The sequence below is a fragment of the Sinocyclocheilus anshuiensis genome, unplaced genomic scaffold (assembly GCF_001515605.1).
Source record: "Sinocyclocheilus anshuiensis isolate Anshui unplaced genomic scaffold, SAMN03320099.WGS_v1.1 scaffold234, whole genome shotgun sequence".
In the NCBI taxonomy this organism is placed as follows: Eukaryota; Metazoa; Chordata; class Actinopteri; order Cypriniformes; family Cyprinidae; genus Sinocyclocheilus; species Sinocyclocheilus anshuiensis.
Window position 1 is genome coordinate 1270280 of NW_015544165.1, and position 19302 is coordinate 1289581.

At 42.0% G+C, this 19302-nt stretch overlaps 1 protein-coding gene across 1 annotated transcript in view; it reads right to left on the reverse strand.

Annotated features, from left to right (window-relative positions):
• The window catches only part of LOC107695790 (E3 ubiquitin-protein ligase HUWE1-like), a 59531-nt gene that overhangs the window by 29476 nt on the left and 10753 nt on the right, over positions 1 to 19302 (reverse strand). The window contains 29 exon segments of the mRNA XM_016495835.1: positions 148 to 296; positions 432 to 599; positions 690 to 885; positions 987 to 1384; positions 1626 to 1779; positions 1911 to 2087; positions 2202 to 2283; positions 2508 to 2635; positions 2766 to 2918; positions 3645 to 3914; positions 4065 to 4160; positions 4293 to 4415; positions 4808 to 5149; positions 5242 to 5479; positions 6102 to 6224; positions 6406 to 6622; positions 6723 to 6911; positions 7173 to 7273; positions 7606 to 7739; positions 11878 to 12123; positions 12495 to 12671; positions 12872 to 12929; positions 13046 to 13248; positions 13380 to 13471; positions 13575 to 13752; positions 17141 to 17247; positions 17487 to 17567; positions 17667 to 17768; positions 17867 to 17974. Coding sequence (XP_016351321.1) covers positions 148 to 296; positions 432 to 599; positions 690 to 885; positions 987 to 1384; positions 1626 to 1779; positions 1911 to 2087; positions 2202 to 2283; positions 2508 to 2635; positions 2766 to 2918; positions 3645 to 3914; positions 4065 to 4160; positions 4293 to 4415; positions 4808 to 5149; positions 5242 to 5479; positions 6102 to 6224; positions 6406 to 6622; positions 6723 to 6911; positions 7173 to 7273; positions 7606 to 7739; positions 11878 to 12123; positions 12495 to 12671; positions 12872 to 12929; positions 13046 to 13248; positions 13380 to 13471; positions 13575 to 13752; positions 17141 to 17247; positions 17487 to 17567; positions 17667 to 17768; positions 17867 to 17974 — 4790 coding nt within the window.

The window sequence follows — 19302 nt, forward strand, 5'->3', positions numbered from 1 at the left end:
CTATCTCAATGAATTTTCTAGGTCTGGATAAAATTGATTGATTTGATTATCAATAGTGATGCTAATTATGGCATTCTATGATAATTGATACAATACACAAAAAACTGACAGACCTTACACAACATATATAAATCCATGTACTCTTACATTGATGTGGAAGGCAGACTGTGAGTCAAAATCACTGCCTTGTCTGGTAAGTCTGTACTGCTGGTAGACATCATCACCAACATCCTGCAGGATCTGACACAGGTCTTGACTTCCCGGTACTGCGGCTGCCCGCTCCTCTCCCCTCTCTGCTATATATAAACAAACCCAAATGGACCGAGCATTAAGAGAAGTAGATGTTAATGAGAGAAGTCAGCTTGATAGCTCTGGACCATGAACTAAATAAAATGCATGCTCTCATTTTTTTGTCTAACAATATTTCTTACCCTCTTCTGGAGCATGATATGCTGCTAGGGCATTCAGCATGTCACAGATGACCTCTTTAATAGTCTCTGGTATGGAGGGCAGTGGGGACAGCTTCAGGGGTGTGGTCTTCACTAGCTGAACAGCATTTGGACCCTTAATTCTGAAGTTCTCAAACTCATCATCTGAGGCTGAATAACAGAGAGATGTGAAGCTTTAGAACAACACATTATGCTGATATATTATTTTTGAGAGGATTTCTGGGAGATTTTCCACCATACCAGTGCCAGCACCTCTTGGGGCCGGGAGAGCAATTCGGATACAACTCTTGGCAGTTTCCGTAAAGCACTCTGGGTTGCGACAGGCCGCTGGGCCAAGGACACGAAGGATGTAATTGATCTCCCTGGAGCCCAAACTACCCGACACCACACCTGAAGTAGTGCTTCCTGCACCACTGGTGACAGCAGACCGTACCACCTGAAAAAAAAAGAGTGAGCAAGTAGCAGTGAGACAAGGATAAACCATTTCCGATAATACACCTAAGATAATAGAAATGTAGCTTTCATGTGAATATGCACCTTCTCCATAGTGTGTCGCAGGGTGGCTGGGTCTTCTATGATGTGACGGAAGAGCAGAGTGACCAATGGGGTGAAGCCGTTGAACCCTGAGCTCTGAGTGAGGTTCAGGATCATACAAGTGCTCTTGAGCTCTGCAAACATCATGGCGTAATGGTGTGTACGTGTGAGACGCAGACAGAGACGCAAAGTGGCATGTAAAGTGTCCGGATCCACGGGAACGCTGATCATGCTGACACAGGCACGGATCAAAACAGTGATCATGTCCTCTGTCATCCCCTGTACAACAATACCGCTGGAACCAGAGGGGTCCTGAAGGGTAGAGGGAGCTGCAGTGCTTGAATCCTTCTGCTCTGACTCTTCTTTAGGGGGTGCCATCTCCACAGCCACAGAGCTGGAATCTGATAAAGTCGAAAAAGAAAAATGTAATTAAATTTAACATATGAATAAATAAAAAAACATCCAAAATGCTAATGAATTATAATCATTATTCTTTTTATAATTAATCAAATAATTATTTTATTTTATTCTTGGCCAAAGCCAAAACTCTGTGAAAAGCAGAAACAAAGATGGACTCCGTAACTTTTTTCCCCTCGCACAATGAAAAAATGTTTGAACTGTATAGGCTTGCGAATTCTCCACCTGTGTCAGTCTGTGTCTCCTCAGTCTTTGCTCTCTGTTCACTCTCTTCTCTCTCTGTATCATTAACACTTCCGGATTTTGAGGTCTTAGGCATCCGTGACACCCGCTGTACTGTCAACATAACTGGCCGTCTGTTCCCAGTCTCCTCATTCACCTGAAAAAAGAGAAATAGAAAGAATCTAAGAACAAAGATCTACTACTCATACTGTAAGGCCACTGGCATAAATTCATCACATTTCTATTTGATCTACAATACAAGTGCTTTGACCAGGATGTAGCTGTTACCTGCACCATGGTGTTGAACTGGACAGTGTATCTCCTGCGGCCTGCAGTGAAGCGTACGCTGGTCTCTCCTGCCCTCCAGGCTGAGTCGATGGTGTTGTTGTTACTTGCACTGTAGCTGCACCAGCGGCCTGAACGGTCGTCAAACCAGCGCCAGTTATTTCCATTGGGCTGCAGGTACTAAAATGATAAGAATAAAGTTAATATAACACTAGATACAGAACTTGTTCACTGCTGTCATATTGACGGTTTAGGGTTAAAACAGACCGCCTTTATACTTCATCTGGAACCAACCTTATTCATCTGAGCTCTTCGTTTGGATGAAACAGCCATTTTCTCATAGAAGTCAATAAGCAGGAGAACAGGGGTGATCCATCTAAAAATAAACACAGGATTGTTCAAACAGACATGGAAAACATATGTTTATATATCTTATTACATTAAAAATGCCATAAATTGTTGTATAAGGCCCCAAACAACAATATTCCTCTCTAAACAAATTCTTCTCTAACATGCTTGGGTCAGCAGAGCTTTCTAGGAATGCTGATGTCTGAGCGCAAACTGATCACTCATGCAGACAGGGGAAGGACAGGGACTCACTTGGGTGTCTGGATGTCCTTCTGCTCTTTGGCAGCTTGCAGACAGGGCTGCACCACCTCCAACAGCTTAATCAGCAGAGTCAAAACACCACTGCTCTCCACCACCCGAGCACATGAGAGTTTCAGCTCCTGTGGCACATAGCACGACACGCTTCCATCAGAAAAGCACAGTGGGTGTATGTACTTGTGCATGCAGATCCTTAAGTTCTTTTAGAGGATAGTGAATAAATAAACAGTGATGATGTGCAAGACTGTGTACCTCAAAGAGCAGCGTGAGCAGCAGGATGCGGGTGGCCAGGTTGGAGGCCTGGGGGAGGGTCGCCATCTGTCTCGTCCACTCAGACACTGTCTTGGTGTCGCTGGTTGTTAGCGGCACTGCAGCCTTTATCAACACGCTGGCAGCCTCCCACACCTTTGGAAACATACACAAACATACAGTTGAGGATAGGGTCATGGTTTTAACTCAAAACCTAATATGCAACCTACCCAGAAATCTTTGTTAAGCATCGTAGATACAGTACACAACAATAAGGATGGCCTACTGTCCTGGGCCAAGTGTGAGAGTGTTTTGGGTCAGCTGACAGTAATGTGACCAGCACTTCAGCTGATACTTGTTAATCATGCATTTTTATGTGTTGCAATCTTATATAAATTTCCAGCGATTATTTAAAATGTTCTTTATACAGAAAATTGAACATTTAATAAAAGATAAATTTGTGTGTGAAAAATATACACTACCATTCAAACATTAGGGGTCAGTACGTTTAGTTTAAAGATAAACCTTTAGATCAGGGGTGTCAAACTCAATTCCTGGAGAGCCGCAGCCCTGCAAAGTTTAGTTCCAACCCTGCTCCAAGACACATAGCATGCAGTTTTCAAATAAGCCTGAAGGACTTGATTATCTGGATCAGGTGTGTTTAAGTAGGGTTGAATCTAAACTCTGTAGAGCTGTGGCCCTGCAGGAACTGAGTTTGACACCCCTGCTTTAGATACATTTTTTTTTTTTTTTCTAAGACCACAAAAAATACATTCATGTCACGTGTGTCCAGTTATTTGACTAGATGTGTACGAGTAACTTTCAGTAACTGCCAAAATACCTATTCCAATTAGTATGTTGTGAACATATGGGTATACTGACCTGATTGACCACCTGTCTAAGGATGAGGTCCCTGTACTCAGGGCCGTTCCTTTTAATAGCAGTCATGAGCAGATCACAGAGGCGGTACACTGTGTCCGGCAGCTCGTCGAGCAGGTGAAAGCAGCCAGGCAGCATTGAGTCTGTAAAGGCATGTAGCTCTGTGGTGTCTAGAGGCTCAGCTTCCAGGAAACGCTCCAGACAGCGTGCCTCTTCCTCTTCTACCCGCTCCCTTGCTCTCCTCTCATCCTCCTCACGCCGACGAGCTGCTTCCTACAAACAAAAAGTAACACGGATGTGACGCATATCTGTCCAAAGGCAGGGAAAGTTTAGTGAAGATGAGAAGTAGACAGGTGAGGTGGCCTATGCTGTGCTACTCAGTAATTCCTATTTAACTGAGGTGATGAGTGTGTAGGTGCCCACCTCAGGTGAGTCTGAGCGCTGCTCCATGCTAACTTCTTGACCTAGAGACATGGCAATGGCCCGCATCATCTGGTCTTCTTCAGACATGGTGAACTCCTACAGAAACAAAGCTCACAGTGACTACACTAACTTATAGCTCGTGTGTGCATCCTGTCTGTGTATGCTTGTGTGTGTGTGCGTGCGTATGAGAGAAAGAGAGAGAGTTTTGTCTGTGTGTTAGACTCTTACTCTGACAGCTGCGCTGAGCAGTGGTGGAGGGTGTGTGAGCAGGTAATCAGTGGCCTGTTCCATAGTGCTGGTGTTTAGAAGAGCCTCCATCGCATGCTCTCTGGAGAAGCCCATGTCCATCAGCTGTGAAGCAGGTCGAGGTTTGACTAGTTAGCAATGGCTAATAGCTCTCTTCAGGTATTATAGATCTTGATTACGACACAACCTCATTTATGTGTGAACGATTGGCGATTCATTTGATTACATTTAAAAAGATTTATTAAATTGTTAAAGATCTATGCATTAATTTGATTACAGTTTTTTATATCTTTGCATTATATCATAAAACACAGAATCCAGAAAAAAAGACTAAAACAAAATAAAAAATAAAAATCATTTTATAAAGGCATTATTATTATTATTTTAACAAATTGTTAAAATTGTATTTAATTCAATTCATTAGAAATCGTTTCTGATTATTAAAATTTAAACCATTAGAATTTATAAAATATCACAGGGCTAGGAAGTGACAGTACCTGAGTCAGCTGAGCCTGGTTGACCTGTGGCTCTCTGCGTGTTGCAGGGTTGCTGCCATCCTCAGTGGAGCCTCCAGCAGTGCTGCCATTGGCACCTCCAGTCACTCCTTCTCCAACTACTCCCCCTGCTCCTGAAGGCCCACTAGTTCCCCCACCACTTGCAGAACTGCTCTCCTCATCAGGCCGAGCAGTGCCCTCCCTCTCTTTGGAGAGCCGCTCCTGGATGATAGGTTCTCCTCGTAGGATGTGGCACAGAATGGCCAGCATGGACTCAGCCATGCGTCCACCATAGACCTTTAAGGGCTTACGGTTCCACAGATTACGAATACAGCTGAATGCCGCCTACACAAAGAGATGGAAAAATCAGAACTGTGCTGATTTGCTATAATAATAAAGTGTATTTATATTATTTATATTAACATTAAATGTCATACCTTCTGAGTAACGATGAGAAAGCGCAATGCACTGAACTGTGGGGTGTTGAGTGTTGCTCCAGGCACTTTAGTGGGCAGAGAGTGTGGGGAGTCCAGAACAGTGCTGGGGTTTACCATCTTCTCTACTAGCATCAACCAGGCGTCTAGGAACTCTCCTGTCCCGTCAGGCAGCTCAGAGTGTTCCAAGCCCTCTGACACGGGCACTTTACCTCCCATGGATAGGGCCCAGTTAAATGTCCTGATGAACACAAAGCATTTTTAATGATTGTAATAAGTATAATACTAAAGAAAGTCAAAAGAGCACAATTAAAGGATTAGTTCACTTCCAGAATTAAAATTTCCTGATAATTTACTTACCCCCATTTCATCCAAGATGTTCATACCTTTCTGTCTTCAGTCGCAAAGAAATTAAGGTTTTTGAGGAAAACATTCCATTATATGGAGAAAAAATCTGGAATGTTTTCCTTAAAAACCTTAGTTTCATGGCGACTGAAGAAAGAAAGATATGAACATCTTGGATGACATGGGGGTGGGTAAATTGTTAGGAAATTTTTGAGTTTTAATGAACAAGTTTTTTCTTTTTTTTTTTTTTAGTTTTAGTTCAGATATTTATTTGTTCAACTTACATAGCTAATGCAATATTGTTTTTTTGTGAATTCTTTTGGCCATGATAATCATGCAGTAAAAAAGACCATATTTTCAAATCACTTAGGATTTTATTATTTCAGGTCTAAGGTTATGAATTTCCATGACCATTCGAAACCCGGCCTACGGGTTAGTAAACAGGAAAAAAAATATATAGAAATTGAGAAAAAAGAAAAGAAAAAAAAAGAAAGAAAAAACACCCCTTCTCTACTCACTCAAACAAAGCATCATGGCCACCAGAACAGAAGAACTTCTGCAGCATCAGATGGTATGGATATTTCCTCTCATCAAACAGCATGGGTGAAGTGAAGCCCACCGAGCAGATAAAGAAAGTCAGCCTGATTAGGAAAGAGAAGCACATAAATATTAGTCTCATACACCTCCAGGAAAGACAAGGCTCAGGGAAGCCTGTTTTCATTGGATTAAAGCAGCTCCTTTTACTAAACTATCATTAAAGATACTAATGCCATGTTCAGAATTATAGAGTAAACTTTGCTACAACGCTACAGGTGTATTTACCTGAAACGAGGTGTGGGTGTATAGGGAGGTGGCTGCCAGCTCAAGCCCTTGGTGAGGAGCTTAGTAAGAGAAGAAGCAGTGGCCCGAGCCGCAGGTGTTGGGGCGGTGCCTGTGCTAGTGGTATGGTGAGAGCGCCGCTGACGGACAGGCGAGCCCACACAGAGCTTCACCAGCAGTCCAAAGAGCTCTGCCAGAGCCCTGCCCAAACGAGAGGAGGCTGGGGAGATAAAGAGACAGATGCAATGTTATTCAGGATTTCTCATTTTATGTATTAAATAACTGATTAAAGTGGTTGCGACGGCTCCATTGGCGCTGACCTGAGAGCAGAGGCTTAATTTGTTTGATGCGTGTTGCCATGGCAGGGGTGAGTTTAGACTTAGTCTTGGGGTCAGTGCCTGTGGGCTCATCCGTCTCCATGGGAGCGAGAGAGTCTCCATCCAGGCCCATTCCTTCCAGCAAGCCCTGAGCAGAGGGATCCACTCCCACAGACATGGTCTCAGTGTCAGCTGATGGAGAGAGAAGGGCTTTAGAAAAGAAAAAGCAAATGCAAACCAGCAAAAAAAAGGACATGAAATGCAAATAAAAGGAACCGAGGTGCAAAAAGACAGGAAAGAGGAAATAAAAGAGAGAAACTGGTGGCTAAAATTGTACATATAAAAAATTGTACATATAAAATCATAATAAATAAGGAGGCAGAGAAAGGTAGTGAGATTTATTATGAATTTAAGTGTGAAATAGCCACTCTGCAGTTATTGCAGTATTTTTACCAGTTTTCCTTCCTGCAGCTGCTGTGCTGCTGGAGGGTTTATCATCTTTAGGCACAAGTTTCTGCATGTCAGCCTGACCAAACTCACAGCCAGGAGGCAAACTGCAAAAAAGACAAACAGGACAAATCACAAAACAAACAAAGAACATTCCGTTTTAGTTAGTAGACAACCACCTGGCCTAATTCTATACTGTACAATAGTAAGAAGCAGCAACAGATGTTTTCTTTCCATATTGAGACATACATCACTCAAAAATGAATGCGAGCCTGCAGTCAATTGTGGACGAGCAGGGTTTCAGTGGACTAAATAACCGTATAAGTCTGGCATACATCACCAGAGAGAAGTGTATCATTTCACCAATAGATTGAGTGAGGACATTTTAAAAGTCCACCACATGCTTAAGTTTCAGCTGTGAGATGAGAGCAGTACCAACCTGTTTGGTGTACAGAGGGACAGCAGCACAGTGCTCTCCCACACCAGAGAGCAGTAGAGCTGACTCAGTTTGTTCAGAACACTCAGACCCAGTTGAGATCCCCACTGATTCACTGAGATAGCACGGATCTCACTCTGAAAGAAAAGGAACAAGAGGTACCACATCAGTCCTCGCACTCTAAACATCTTCTCACACTTCAAGCCTCTTTCTGCTAAGACACTAAGCTTTAATTATTCGGGCAACAATAACTCAATGTGAAAATTGATAACCGATAATGAAAATAATCTACAAATCTGATTATCGATTAATAACCACAGACTTTTGTGGACATAGCTACATTATTACCTGAAGCTCCTTTATGGCTAATGTCAAAATCATAACTGCACAATGTTACAATTTTTCAAAGCAGTGTTAATTTTGACAGGCATTTTTGGTTTAGTCTTAGTCTTTATCTTGAGACGAAAATGCTTAATAGTCTTAGTCACATTTTAGTCAGTCTTTCATAGTTTTAGTCGACAAAAAGTCATTGCATTTTTGTCAACTTTTAGTCAAACTGCAGTTACCAACATTTATTTTGGTAGCTATTTTATATGTAGTCTTCAAACAAAATAGTCATTAATTCTTCTCTCTTTAGACCAAATCAATTAAGCTTATGAGAAATTTGAATCAAGGATTGAATTTGGAAAAACTTGAATAAATGACGACAATTTTCATTTTTGGGTGAACTATCCCTTTAACAGTTGTGAAAAGGGAGCAACGTATAAAAATTATAGTTGTTCATATATAATATATATAATTTATAATTTTTGAAAAAGAAGCAGAATAATCTTAGCAGAATAGCAGAATCTTTTTCAGATACAGTAGGTTTACTTAACATTTATTTAACATCTTTTGTTGGTTATTAACATTAATAACACGAATAGGTACTTAATTAGGAATGCTGTCCCTTTAAGATGGAAGGCATGCATGTAATACTGACACACGTTCAGTTTACCTGTTTACGTTCACTTAATCCATAACCGACTGTATTTATGTGAGATACGCTACACGATAGACATTTGGACTGCTGTGTGTGTATTTGAGCACTGAGAACTGATCGCGCGCTGTATATGAGAACTGAGGAAGTAGAGCGTGCGCGAGAGCGAGCGCACTTCTATCAGTGCGATTCCGCCTATCCCGCCTTCACTAACTTTAAGTTAATCAACAACGAATTGTGACTCCCGGGACGTCTGGTCACCTTATCCCTACCCCTTCGGGTGCTGAGGCCATTGTTTCGGATCGCTAGTGCGCATTTTGGTAGCCTATCCATCCACTGCGGCTGCCATACTGAGACAATATGCAAACAGCCCTTATCTGATTGCAATCCAATGACAGGGACACACATTTTGAAGGACAAGACAGTAGCCTATAGGATGTATTTTGAATGTCCGGTAGTCCTCAAATAACATTATAGTCCCATCTCGTCTTGTTAACGAAGACGCGGCATAAATTTCGTCATAGTTTTTAATCATCAGATATTAGTTTTAGCTCGTCAACGTCTTTTGTTAGTCACAGAAAAAATTTTCCTTAACGAATATTTTTCGTTGTCGACGAAATTAACACCGTTTCAAAGGTTGGCAGGTCTGCACTCAGTCACACACACCTTTAACCACAGTGTTTGGTTTAGAGTATTTTTTTGCAATTTGCGATTTTAAATGCTATATATAAAACATAAAAAAAACTCCAATACACTTTAAAACTCCAGTATACTTCTGTACACTGTAGAAAAACAGGGATTATCACGTCTACTTCAAATTTCTTTTGAGACAAGTATTATTTTTATGGACTGGCCATTATTTAGCGCTATAAATACATGTAATATCCATTTCATTCATACTGGTAGCCAGAGGGCGCCCTCACAAAGAAACTCCACATATGCATCACAGAAGTTTTAGAACTGATGACTCTTCAGGAAATCCTTAATATGGACAAAAGAATCCAGCTATTGCTGTAACTCAGCAATTCCAAAATGGGGTGCGCAGACTGACCACCAGGGGTGCACGAGAGAATGATTTTGATGATCTGCGTGCAAACATGCAGGCACATCCATCTCATTAAAAAAGGGTAGGAAGTCATATTTTTTATTTCTAACTGAAATTTGCCGTTTTCTAATATACAGTCAGGACTTGACATTAACACCTGCCAAATGCAAGTGTGGATTTCAGCAGAGGCGGGTAATATGGTCACTCCCGCTTTGGTGGGTTGAATTTTATATACAGTAACAGAGCTTGATATTAATGCTTGTCCGGGACAAGAGGATTTTTTGAAGGGGCAAGTGAAAGAGAATTTTGCTTGCCCGACTGGACGACTAATCTGATTAAAACATCTAATTAGGGAAGCGCCGAAATTTCAGCAAGAATTATTCAAATTTTATTACATTTGGTGTTCACTTTCATATTTAAAAGTAGCATATCTTTGTATTTTTTCCAACATTTCATATTTGTAATGTACATTAAAAAAAAAACTGATTTAAAACACCAAGCTCATAACATTACTTATGCTGTTGTAATTTTGCAGTGTAAATGCATTCATGCTACATTTCAGCTTCATTAAACTGTAATTGCATCTAAATGCCACTTCAGCTGCTTCTGTTTCTTCTGCAGTGGAAAGATCGGTATTGTTAATACTGATTTCATTTGATTGGTAACAGTCCTAAAGTGTCTTAATACATTAAGTGTAATTATTAATAAAATGTAAGAATTTGATATTAAAGATGACACATGCATTTAATACGTTTAGTGAAAAATGCCCTTTAAATAGGCAAAAAATTACCTGGAAATCAATTTAAATAAATTTTAGTATGCAGTAACTTTAGTCAAAAAAAACCTAATTTCCCAACAACAGAATTGTGGCCAATGAAAATGCTGAGTGGCTAGTAATTTTGGAAAACCAGTGGCTGGTGAGCAAAAAAGTTTATGTCAAGCCTTGTATACAGTGAATATTTGTATTATTGCAGTTAAAAATGGGGTGTTCAAACGGAGTAAGGTGGTGCGGGTGCTTGACATGTCAAACACTATAAAGGGGTGCATGCTGCAAAAGCTTTAGGAACCACTACTTTAACTGAATAAAAAAAGAATATAGAACTGCTTTGAATTATGAAACATGAAGACAAACACTCGACTGAGACGATATATAGTTTGTGTTCTTCAAGCCATCTCGGGTATTTTCATAATAATTATGTATATTTATAATCCATTGCAAATCGACAGCCTTTTTTACAGTATAAAATATATTTTATGCCTCATTCTGTGATAAGAAGCCACATCAGATCAGAAAATGAAGTCATTTCAAACATTCGACTGATGTTGTGAAATAAAAAACATGTTATAATGTTCTCTTTTGTTGGACAATAGGTATAAAAATGCTTCTCATTACAGGTCATTAAGAGTGGAAGATGTTCGCTGGGTCTGGCTTTTTCAAATGCACGTTGTAAGCGGGGAGGCGTTTGCTCATCTCAGCATGTGAACTCACAGGCAAACAAACAGAGCCAATTCTGAGAGAAATAGAATGCACAGAAATTATTTAAACGCACAACCGAAATAATGACTACTGTACTGTCCTCGCTTAAGAAATCAGTCAGACGGCGGGAGTGGAAGGGGGATCAAGCTGGATTTAGTTTTGCTGTTGATTTGCAGTCTCCTTTTAATAAGCTTTACGCATTTGTAAATCCTCCCCGCTTGCTATTTGGGGAATGAACCCAGCACTCTGATTGGATGAACTCTACCTTTTTTTTGCTGTTGCTTGATTTGAGTACTGCGCATGGACGAGTTGTCACCAGGTTTTTGCGTAGTTTAGAGTGACAAATCATACCAGCGTACTTTGAGGTCAAAAATGTTTACAGGTTGGCAGGTCTGGTAATTTAGTAAATGTAATGTTTAGATGAATAGAGTGAATTTATGTTCCTCCTACCTTGCACCAGTTAACGTTTAGTCATTGTTTTAATTCTCTTTTCAAATGGTAAGCAATTCACTTAAACTGTAACCCCCTTTTCTGCACATAATGTTTAATTGCACACAGCCTGCAGAGACACATTCAGTACATTTGTTTTGTTGTCCCTCAAATTGCATATTGCTCGGATGACAACATTGGGCAGGATGTGGCATAACAATTTTGTAAATAATGGATTCATTTTTTTTTTTCAAATTAATTGAAGCAATAATCAACAGATTAAATTATTATCAAAATAATCATTAGATGCAGCCCTAATGAAAATACAGCTGCCTTTATGCATACCTGTCCAACTCTGCAGGTATGAACGAACATAAGGATGTAAGCATGTGCTGCTGTGAGGGCGTGCAGCAGTGGGGTGGCTCGTGCCGATAGTGTGGCTTCCGTAACATGGCCTGTGTTGGCCAGCTCTCTGAGCAGCACAGAGCCACCAGGAACCTCGATGGGCCGGTGAAGAGGCTCCAGAGCAGACAGTATGCTGTCCAACTGATACAGACCCTCCTGGAGAACTTTCGGCTCATGGGACAAAGTCTAAGACACAGTGAGAAAGTGAGGGGAGAAAACAATCAAATGAAACACTAAGGGTGTGTTCATACTTGTATAAAATGAAGTATTTGGTCCGTGTTGCGTTCATATTTCATTCGAACCACACCAGAGGGACTGAGACCCATCTTTTTAGCGGTCTCGGTCCGCTTGTTTGGTGCGCACCAGGGTCCGGATGGCAGCATCCACACTTACTCAAACGAATCGCACTAACAGAGCAATCGCACCAGGGTTCGTTTTAATCGAACCAAACATGACAAGTGTGAACACCCTAAATATCACAGCATCTAAAGCAAAATACCTGACACATATGATTAGGAGAAAATTCTGTATTTCCTACAGGTAGGTGTCAATCTTACCAGTATAGATTTGCAGACTCCTGCCACAGCTTGGCAGGCAGCAGAGGTGGGGAAGTCAATGGGCAGGTTGGGCAGCCCAAGGATCGACACCAGTGGTAGAAGTCCTTTCTGATTGACAAATTCCTGACAATGGTCATCTGTTGTGTTGTTACTAAGTATGGACTCCACAAATTTCATCTAAAAGGAAAGGCACATATTATAGTTCCAGTCCTTGGAGAGCAAACTCTCATCTAAATTTAGACTATGCATTTTCATAAACAGCCAATGAACTGTGTGAATGCAGTAAGATCAAGTCAGAATAGACAGTCTAAAAAATAATAAGAAGAAGGGGAAAAAAAGAATAAGATAAGATGCAAAGAATCTAGGTCTGCACGTACCACATTCAGAATGTAATCCATAAGAGGAATGGGGATTCGCTCCTCTGTTCCCACCACTCTGTAAAAATCATTAATTTGTTAAAAACGGTCTATTAATTAGATCTAAAACAATATAGATTTCTCAAACATGGTATTGAAAGCAAGGAACACTAGAAGCTATTTTGATGCACTAACTGCCTGTTGCTCTCTGGCTCCCCCTGCTGTTGGCTAAAGGTATGTAGAGCCTCTTCCTCCTCCTCATCCTCACTGGAGGCCTCCTCTGCAGCATGGTTCGAGCGAGCTGGAGGCACCGTGACGGTCCCATCTGCTTTCTGTATGGAGGGTTTCTGGCAGACGTATTCTGGCGATCGGCCTAAGTTGCAGATCTCCTCTAACAACTGTTAAAGGTCAAGTTAGTAATCAAATTCAAGGACTCCGAAAGAAAGAGGTGTTTAAGTATGCATATAGCACTGCAATAAAAGGGCATTTCTTAAGATGTGTCAAAATGTTTCAGCACTATCCACTTTACCTTGATGATGGCTGTTGTAGCGTCTGTTTTAAGTGTAGGCTGGTGCCGCATTAGCTCGTCGACAGCACTGCCCAAGTTAGAGGCGGTGTCCCCTGTTTCATAAAATCAAACTGCCTGTTAGAAACACATTCCTATTATCTGCAAATACAAGTCACTTACTGTGTGAAAGAGGTACAACCTATAGGGGCTACTCACCTAGTGGGTCAGAACTGCGTCGACGGCGCATGGCTGGCAGGTAGTCTGGCGAGAGCAGCACCTTAAACAGCCGCTCAAAGGGCTGGCACTGCACAAATGAGTGCAGACCACGGGCATTCAGGCACAGGGCGCTGAAGACGTTAGGCAGGGAACCTAGCACCTCTCTGGTGGCAGGGACCTGCAGAAACAAAGGCATAAAAGAGGTCTAAAATGCGTCATGACATGAGTTGCTGGACTATCCAAGAGGGAGGAATACAGCAATGGAAAAACATTAGAGAAGTATTTGGTGGGAAAAAGAGTCTAGCATGACTGAACAGGGGGTGGTCAAAGACCTTGAAACAGACAAAAGGAGTTCTGTTTCATTCCTACTAACCGCCAGAGGCAGTGTAAACACTATGGATTATCGCAGCAGCAGCTAGGTAAATCGAGAGAATATACCAACAAAGTCACGTAGTGACGTATGCTGAGCCCTGGGGGGTTATAAACCACCATAGCTCAGCACTCTGCCTCTTTCGCTTTCTCGCCTGGTTGAGATAGGTTGAGTGATAAGAGGTATGCTTATTCTGCCATATTTGGACGACTGGCTCCTTTGTGCCCCCACGAAACAGCAGGCTGTGCAAGACTCCAGACTACTTTTGAGACATGTGCAGAAGTTGGGTTTTACTGTGAATGAGAAAAAGAGCTGTCTGATTCCAACACAGACCACTATGTTCATAGGAATGACCCTGAATTCCCACCTAATGTCTGCCTCCCTGTCTCAGGAATGTGTGACAAACATTCTGCAACTTTTGGCTCGCTTTCGCCAGGGTGTCTTTGCAGTACAAGGTGGTCCTGCGACTAATAGGGATGTTAACGGCAGCCACAGTGGTGATTCCCCTGGGTTTACTCCACCTCAGACCACTACAGTTATGGAACAACAGTTTGCGGCTAGATCCCACCAGACATCGCCATCGGCTGGTTGTAATTTCTCACCGTTGCATCCGTGCATTGAGGCGGTGGGGACAGGTAAGAGTTTCTGAAGGCAGGAGTGCCCCTGGGTGTTGTTCCCTCTCGTCGGGAACTGGTCACAACTAGGGTTGTACCATACTTATGTAACCGGTATGTACTAGAACCGAATCAGAACGCAGATTTTGGTGCCTCATTCCGGTGCCACTTAAATGCCTGAGCGATCGCTTGAAATATTTGTCCTGGTTCTCCGAAATAGACGTAAGAAGCATGGGCATCGCTAGGCCATTTTTAGCGGGACTATAAGGGCGGCACAGCACGAGCGGACTCAAACAGAAACAGAGGACGCAAGGTATGCGTTTATCGATAAGATTGTTATAATATCTGTATCTATGCAGTTCTTTGTCATAAATACCAACATGCGATGATGCGACATACCGAGCATCTTAAACTTTCTTCAACATTTACTGAAGGAGAGCAAGGCAGCTTCCACGTTGAAAGTGTACGTCGCTGCGATTGCTGCATATCATGCTTCAGTTGGTGGATCTTCTCTTGGATCTCAGTCTTGTCTGCAGTTTTCTGAAGGGTGCACGACGTCTGAACCCTGCTCGGACTCCTCACTTCCCTGTGTGGGATCTGCCACTTGTGCTTACGTTCATTTGCTCATCCCAGTTTGAGGCCTTGCAAAGCACTGACATTAGCAATCAGTTTCCCATCTAACTTTACTGTAAAGTTTTCGCTGCGTTCACCCCCATCACACCACAGCTGTTTCCTCCAACGAAAATCTAGCCCTTAACACATATGAACGCATACTTTATAAAACGATCAGGTTGCTATTTTCATTTGAAAATTTTATATAAAACATATTGCATGTGGCATACCATACAGTCATTCACAGAACTGATTAAAGACACCTTGCAAAGCACTGACATTAAATGGATGTCCTTGAAGACATTTTTTTTGTTGGCTATCGCGTCTGCGAAACGAGTCAGTGAGTTGCACGCGCTGTCTGTTAACGAATTGTGCTTGCGTTGGTTGCCGGATGATTCCAGGGTGGTTCTACGACCCAATCCTTCTTTTCTTCCTTCTTCCTCAGTTCATAAACCAGCACATCGAACTGGCCTCTTTTCAGACTTCTTCAGGGTCTGATTCAAGTACCCAACTTTTGTGTCCTGTGCGTGCTATGCATGCCTTGAAGTGCTATGTGAGCTCTACTGCTCAATTTCGACAGTCAGACCAGATATTTGTCTGCTATGGTGGTGTGAAGAAAGGTGCTCCAGTGTCGAAGCAGAGATTGTCAAACTGGATAGTGGAGTATTAATGTTGTTAATGTTTTTTTTCTGGCTCTTTTTTTTTTTTAAAGTATCGGTTCAGGCACCGTTACCGTTTTAAAAGTATCGATTTGGCACCGGTATCGTAAAAAACCCAATCGATCCCAACCCTACTAATACAGGGTTTCTGCAGACTTGAACAAGTTAAATTTAAGATTTTTAAGACCTTTTTAATACCACCTTATATGAAATTAATCGATACCCAACCCTAGTCACAAAAGACGCATCCCTCACAGGGTGGGGGGCAACGTGGAATCGGAGAGGTATTTGCGGGCGCTGGACACCGACCCAGGCCACAGAACATATCAATCTGCTGGAACTACATGCCGTGTTCTTGGCTCTAAAATATTTCATGCCAGTCCTGGCAGGCCACCATGTTCTCGTTCGGTCCGACAATACCTCAACAGTGTTCCATCTGAACAACCAGGGCGGCACAAAATCTCGCAGGTCTCTACAGCTTACTCACGAGATCCTGACATGGTGTCAGCCGCGACTCGCTTCACTGAGGGCAACTCATAATTCCAGGAGTGTGCAACCAGACTGCAGACGCTCTTTCCAGGGATCAAGTACATCCAGGAGAATGGAGACTTCATCTAGATGTAGTGCAGGAGATCTGGCTACGATTTAGAAGAGCGGAAGTCGATTTTTTTGCTTCAGAGATGACCACTCACTGTCATTTATGGTCCGCAAGGACGGAAGTATCCAGTCCCTTGGACCAGGATGCACTGTCTCACGAATGGCCGAACTGCCTACTATATGCGTTCCCACCTATCCCTCTGTTATGGGAGACGTTATACAGGATCTCCATGCTGTTAGTTCTGCGGTTCTTCAGAAGCGGCCTTAATTTTCATCAGGTGGGTGGCATTCCTCATGACTATGTTGGTATGTGTCATCCATAGTGTTTACACTGCCTCTGGCGGTCAGTAGGAATGAAACAGAACACTAGTTACGCATATAACTGTGGTTCTGTGAATTCCGGATGACCACCAGAGTTCTTGGTCACGCGAGAAAGGCGTATCGAGGCAGAGTGCTGAGCTACGGTGGCTTATAACCCCCCAGGGCTCAGCATACGTCACTACGTGACTTTGTTGGTATATTCTCTCGACCTATCTAGCTGGCGCTGCGATAATCCATAGTGTTTACACTGCCTTTGGCGGTCATCCGGAATTCACAGAACCACAGTTACTTGCGAACTAGCGTTTTGAGCTCTGTGTGGGCTCAAAAATAGAAGCGAAAGAGAAAGGGAGATGGTACAGAGACAAAACAGGTATATTGTTAAGCCAGTCTCACGTCTTTGATGAGCAGTGCATATAGCATGACATCGGTGAGACCATTGTCCTGCAGAGATGACAGTAGAGAGGGTTCCTGGAACACAAACACTGTCACCACCTCCGTCGCTGAAACAGAGCAAGAGAAAAAGAATTAGGAAAAAAAATACAAGGGTAGGCAAATAAACCAGTCAAGATTCAAACCAATTAATGCCACAATTTTCAAAGGGCCTTTTAACCATACTATTGTACAACTTTCTGCTCTTGTATGCAGAGGTGACCTTAAAGCCAGATCCACAAAAAGTTGTAAATAAAGAGTTTGGCTAATATTTCAGCAACACCAGAAGTACTGTTGTCTATATGCTTACCCAAGAGAAACAGTGAGGGTCCATAATACTCTGCATTACTGATGATGTGTTTCAGAGAGGTAGGAAGGGACCCATCCATTACTATAAAGAGAGTGCAAAGGCAATGAATATAAGCAAATTAAAACGCTGTATTAACCACAATGTAAAAGTTAAAGCATCATTAAATGCAGAGTTTTATACCATGACGAATGCCGTCAGAGAATGCAGGGTCCTGAATGGCTTTTTTCAAAAAGTTCAACATAGATTTCAACAGAGCGGCCCTCTGAGGAATGCACTGCACTCCTGTTGTGAAAGAAGAAAATATGCATTACCAAACTGTCCACAGTTTCTCCTGTATTAATATGAAGGAGACGCCCTGATTTGCAAGTTACTTATTATACCTGCTCTGGGAGTGCTGGCTGCACTGCTCTGTGCTCGTGAATCTGCCTCTGCTCTGGAACCAGAAGAAGTGGATGGGCCAGGACTGCTCTCCATGGCAACCTCTGACACTACATTGACAAAAGCATTTTTTACTCACTTAATGTAGTTAGTACTCATGTCATTCCAAACCGTTACTTTCTTTCAAATGGCATCTAGCTTCAGAAGACTTTGGAATACATGTTCTTAGTCTTGCTTTGATGGGGTGACCCAGAGGGAAGCGACAGGAGTTTGTTGAATTTAATGCCAGATACAGTTTATTGTGTAACCAGTAGGGCTGTGCGATTTGGGGGAAAATATCAAATTGCGATTTTTTTGACAGATATTGCGATTGCGATTTGATTTGCGATTTTAAATTTGCAAAGTCAAGCTTCAGCTCAATATTGTCAATAATGTGCAGCACAGTATGGGTATCATTACCCTGCTGAAAAAAAAAACAATAGAAACCATCACAGAAATTCTTATAGTTTCCATTAAACCATTACAAAATTCCTTTTTGTTTTGGGCATTATTCCAATAGACATTACTGTTGTTCTATTGGTTGCCATCTGCCAGATTACATCCCACCAATAGAATCCATCAAATAGACACCACTATAGTTTACATTAAAACCAATACTGTATTTCTTAAGTCAATTATTAAAGTATTACACATGTTACATAGGCTAATTTATTCATTTTTAGTATTTGGGGCTTTAAGAACAAGTGGAAAATGTGCTGAATGTTTCATTTCATCCAAGTGAAATTAGCAAGCAGTTAGGCTGAATTTACTGAACGGCTTGTCCGTGATGTGGGATTCGCGCCGCATGGGGCAGAGAGGAGTGAGTATGAGAAGCATTCACAGACACAGGCTGTGTGTGCGCTCTTCTGAATTGGGAATAGCCAACATGCATTATAAACTTATTTCAAATTAATCTGTTGGGGAGATAAAATGTGTAAGATAACGTTCATGTACTAACAAAAACATCTAAGAATGTATCTTTTATTCTCCAGTACTGAAAACAGAACCGATAAGGGAGCTTTTGATATGTGGCGTGACGCAGCTCTTGCAAATTACCTTTTTTGTTCGTTGTCTGACATTTCGAAGCTTAAGTTGCATATGGTTTTCTTTAGTTTTAATTTGTCTAACTATCGATCTGACCCAATAGACGCCATAATCCCACTCTGTCTCTCTCTCTCTCTCCCGTCCCGCTTTCTGTTTTATTTTATTTTTTTAATGGCGGGTGTTTACGCAGTTGGCTAGAGCAGTGCTGATTGGGGAGAACGGAGGTGCGCTCACTCTATTGGTTAGTAAGACTGCAACTCAAGGCTGGCTGTCATGCATATGCTCTGGAGTAATATCGCGTCCATATCGCAGGCTTTGCGATTAGGAAATCGCAACGTCTCAAATCGCGATTTCG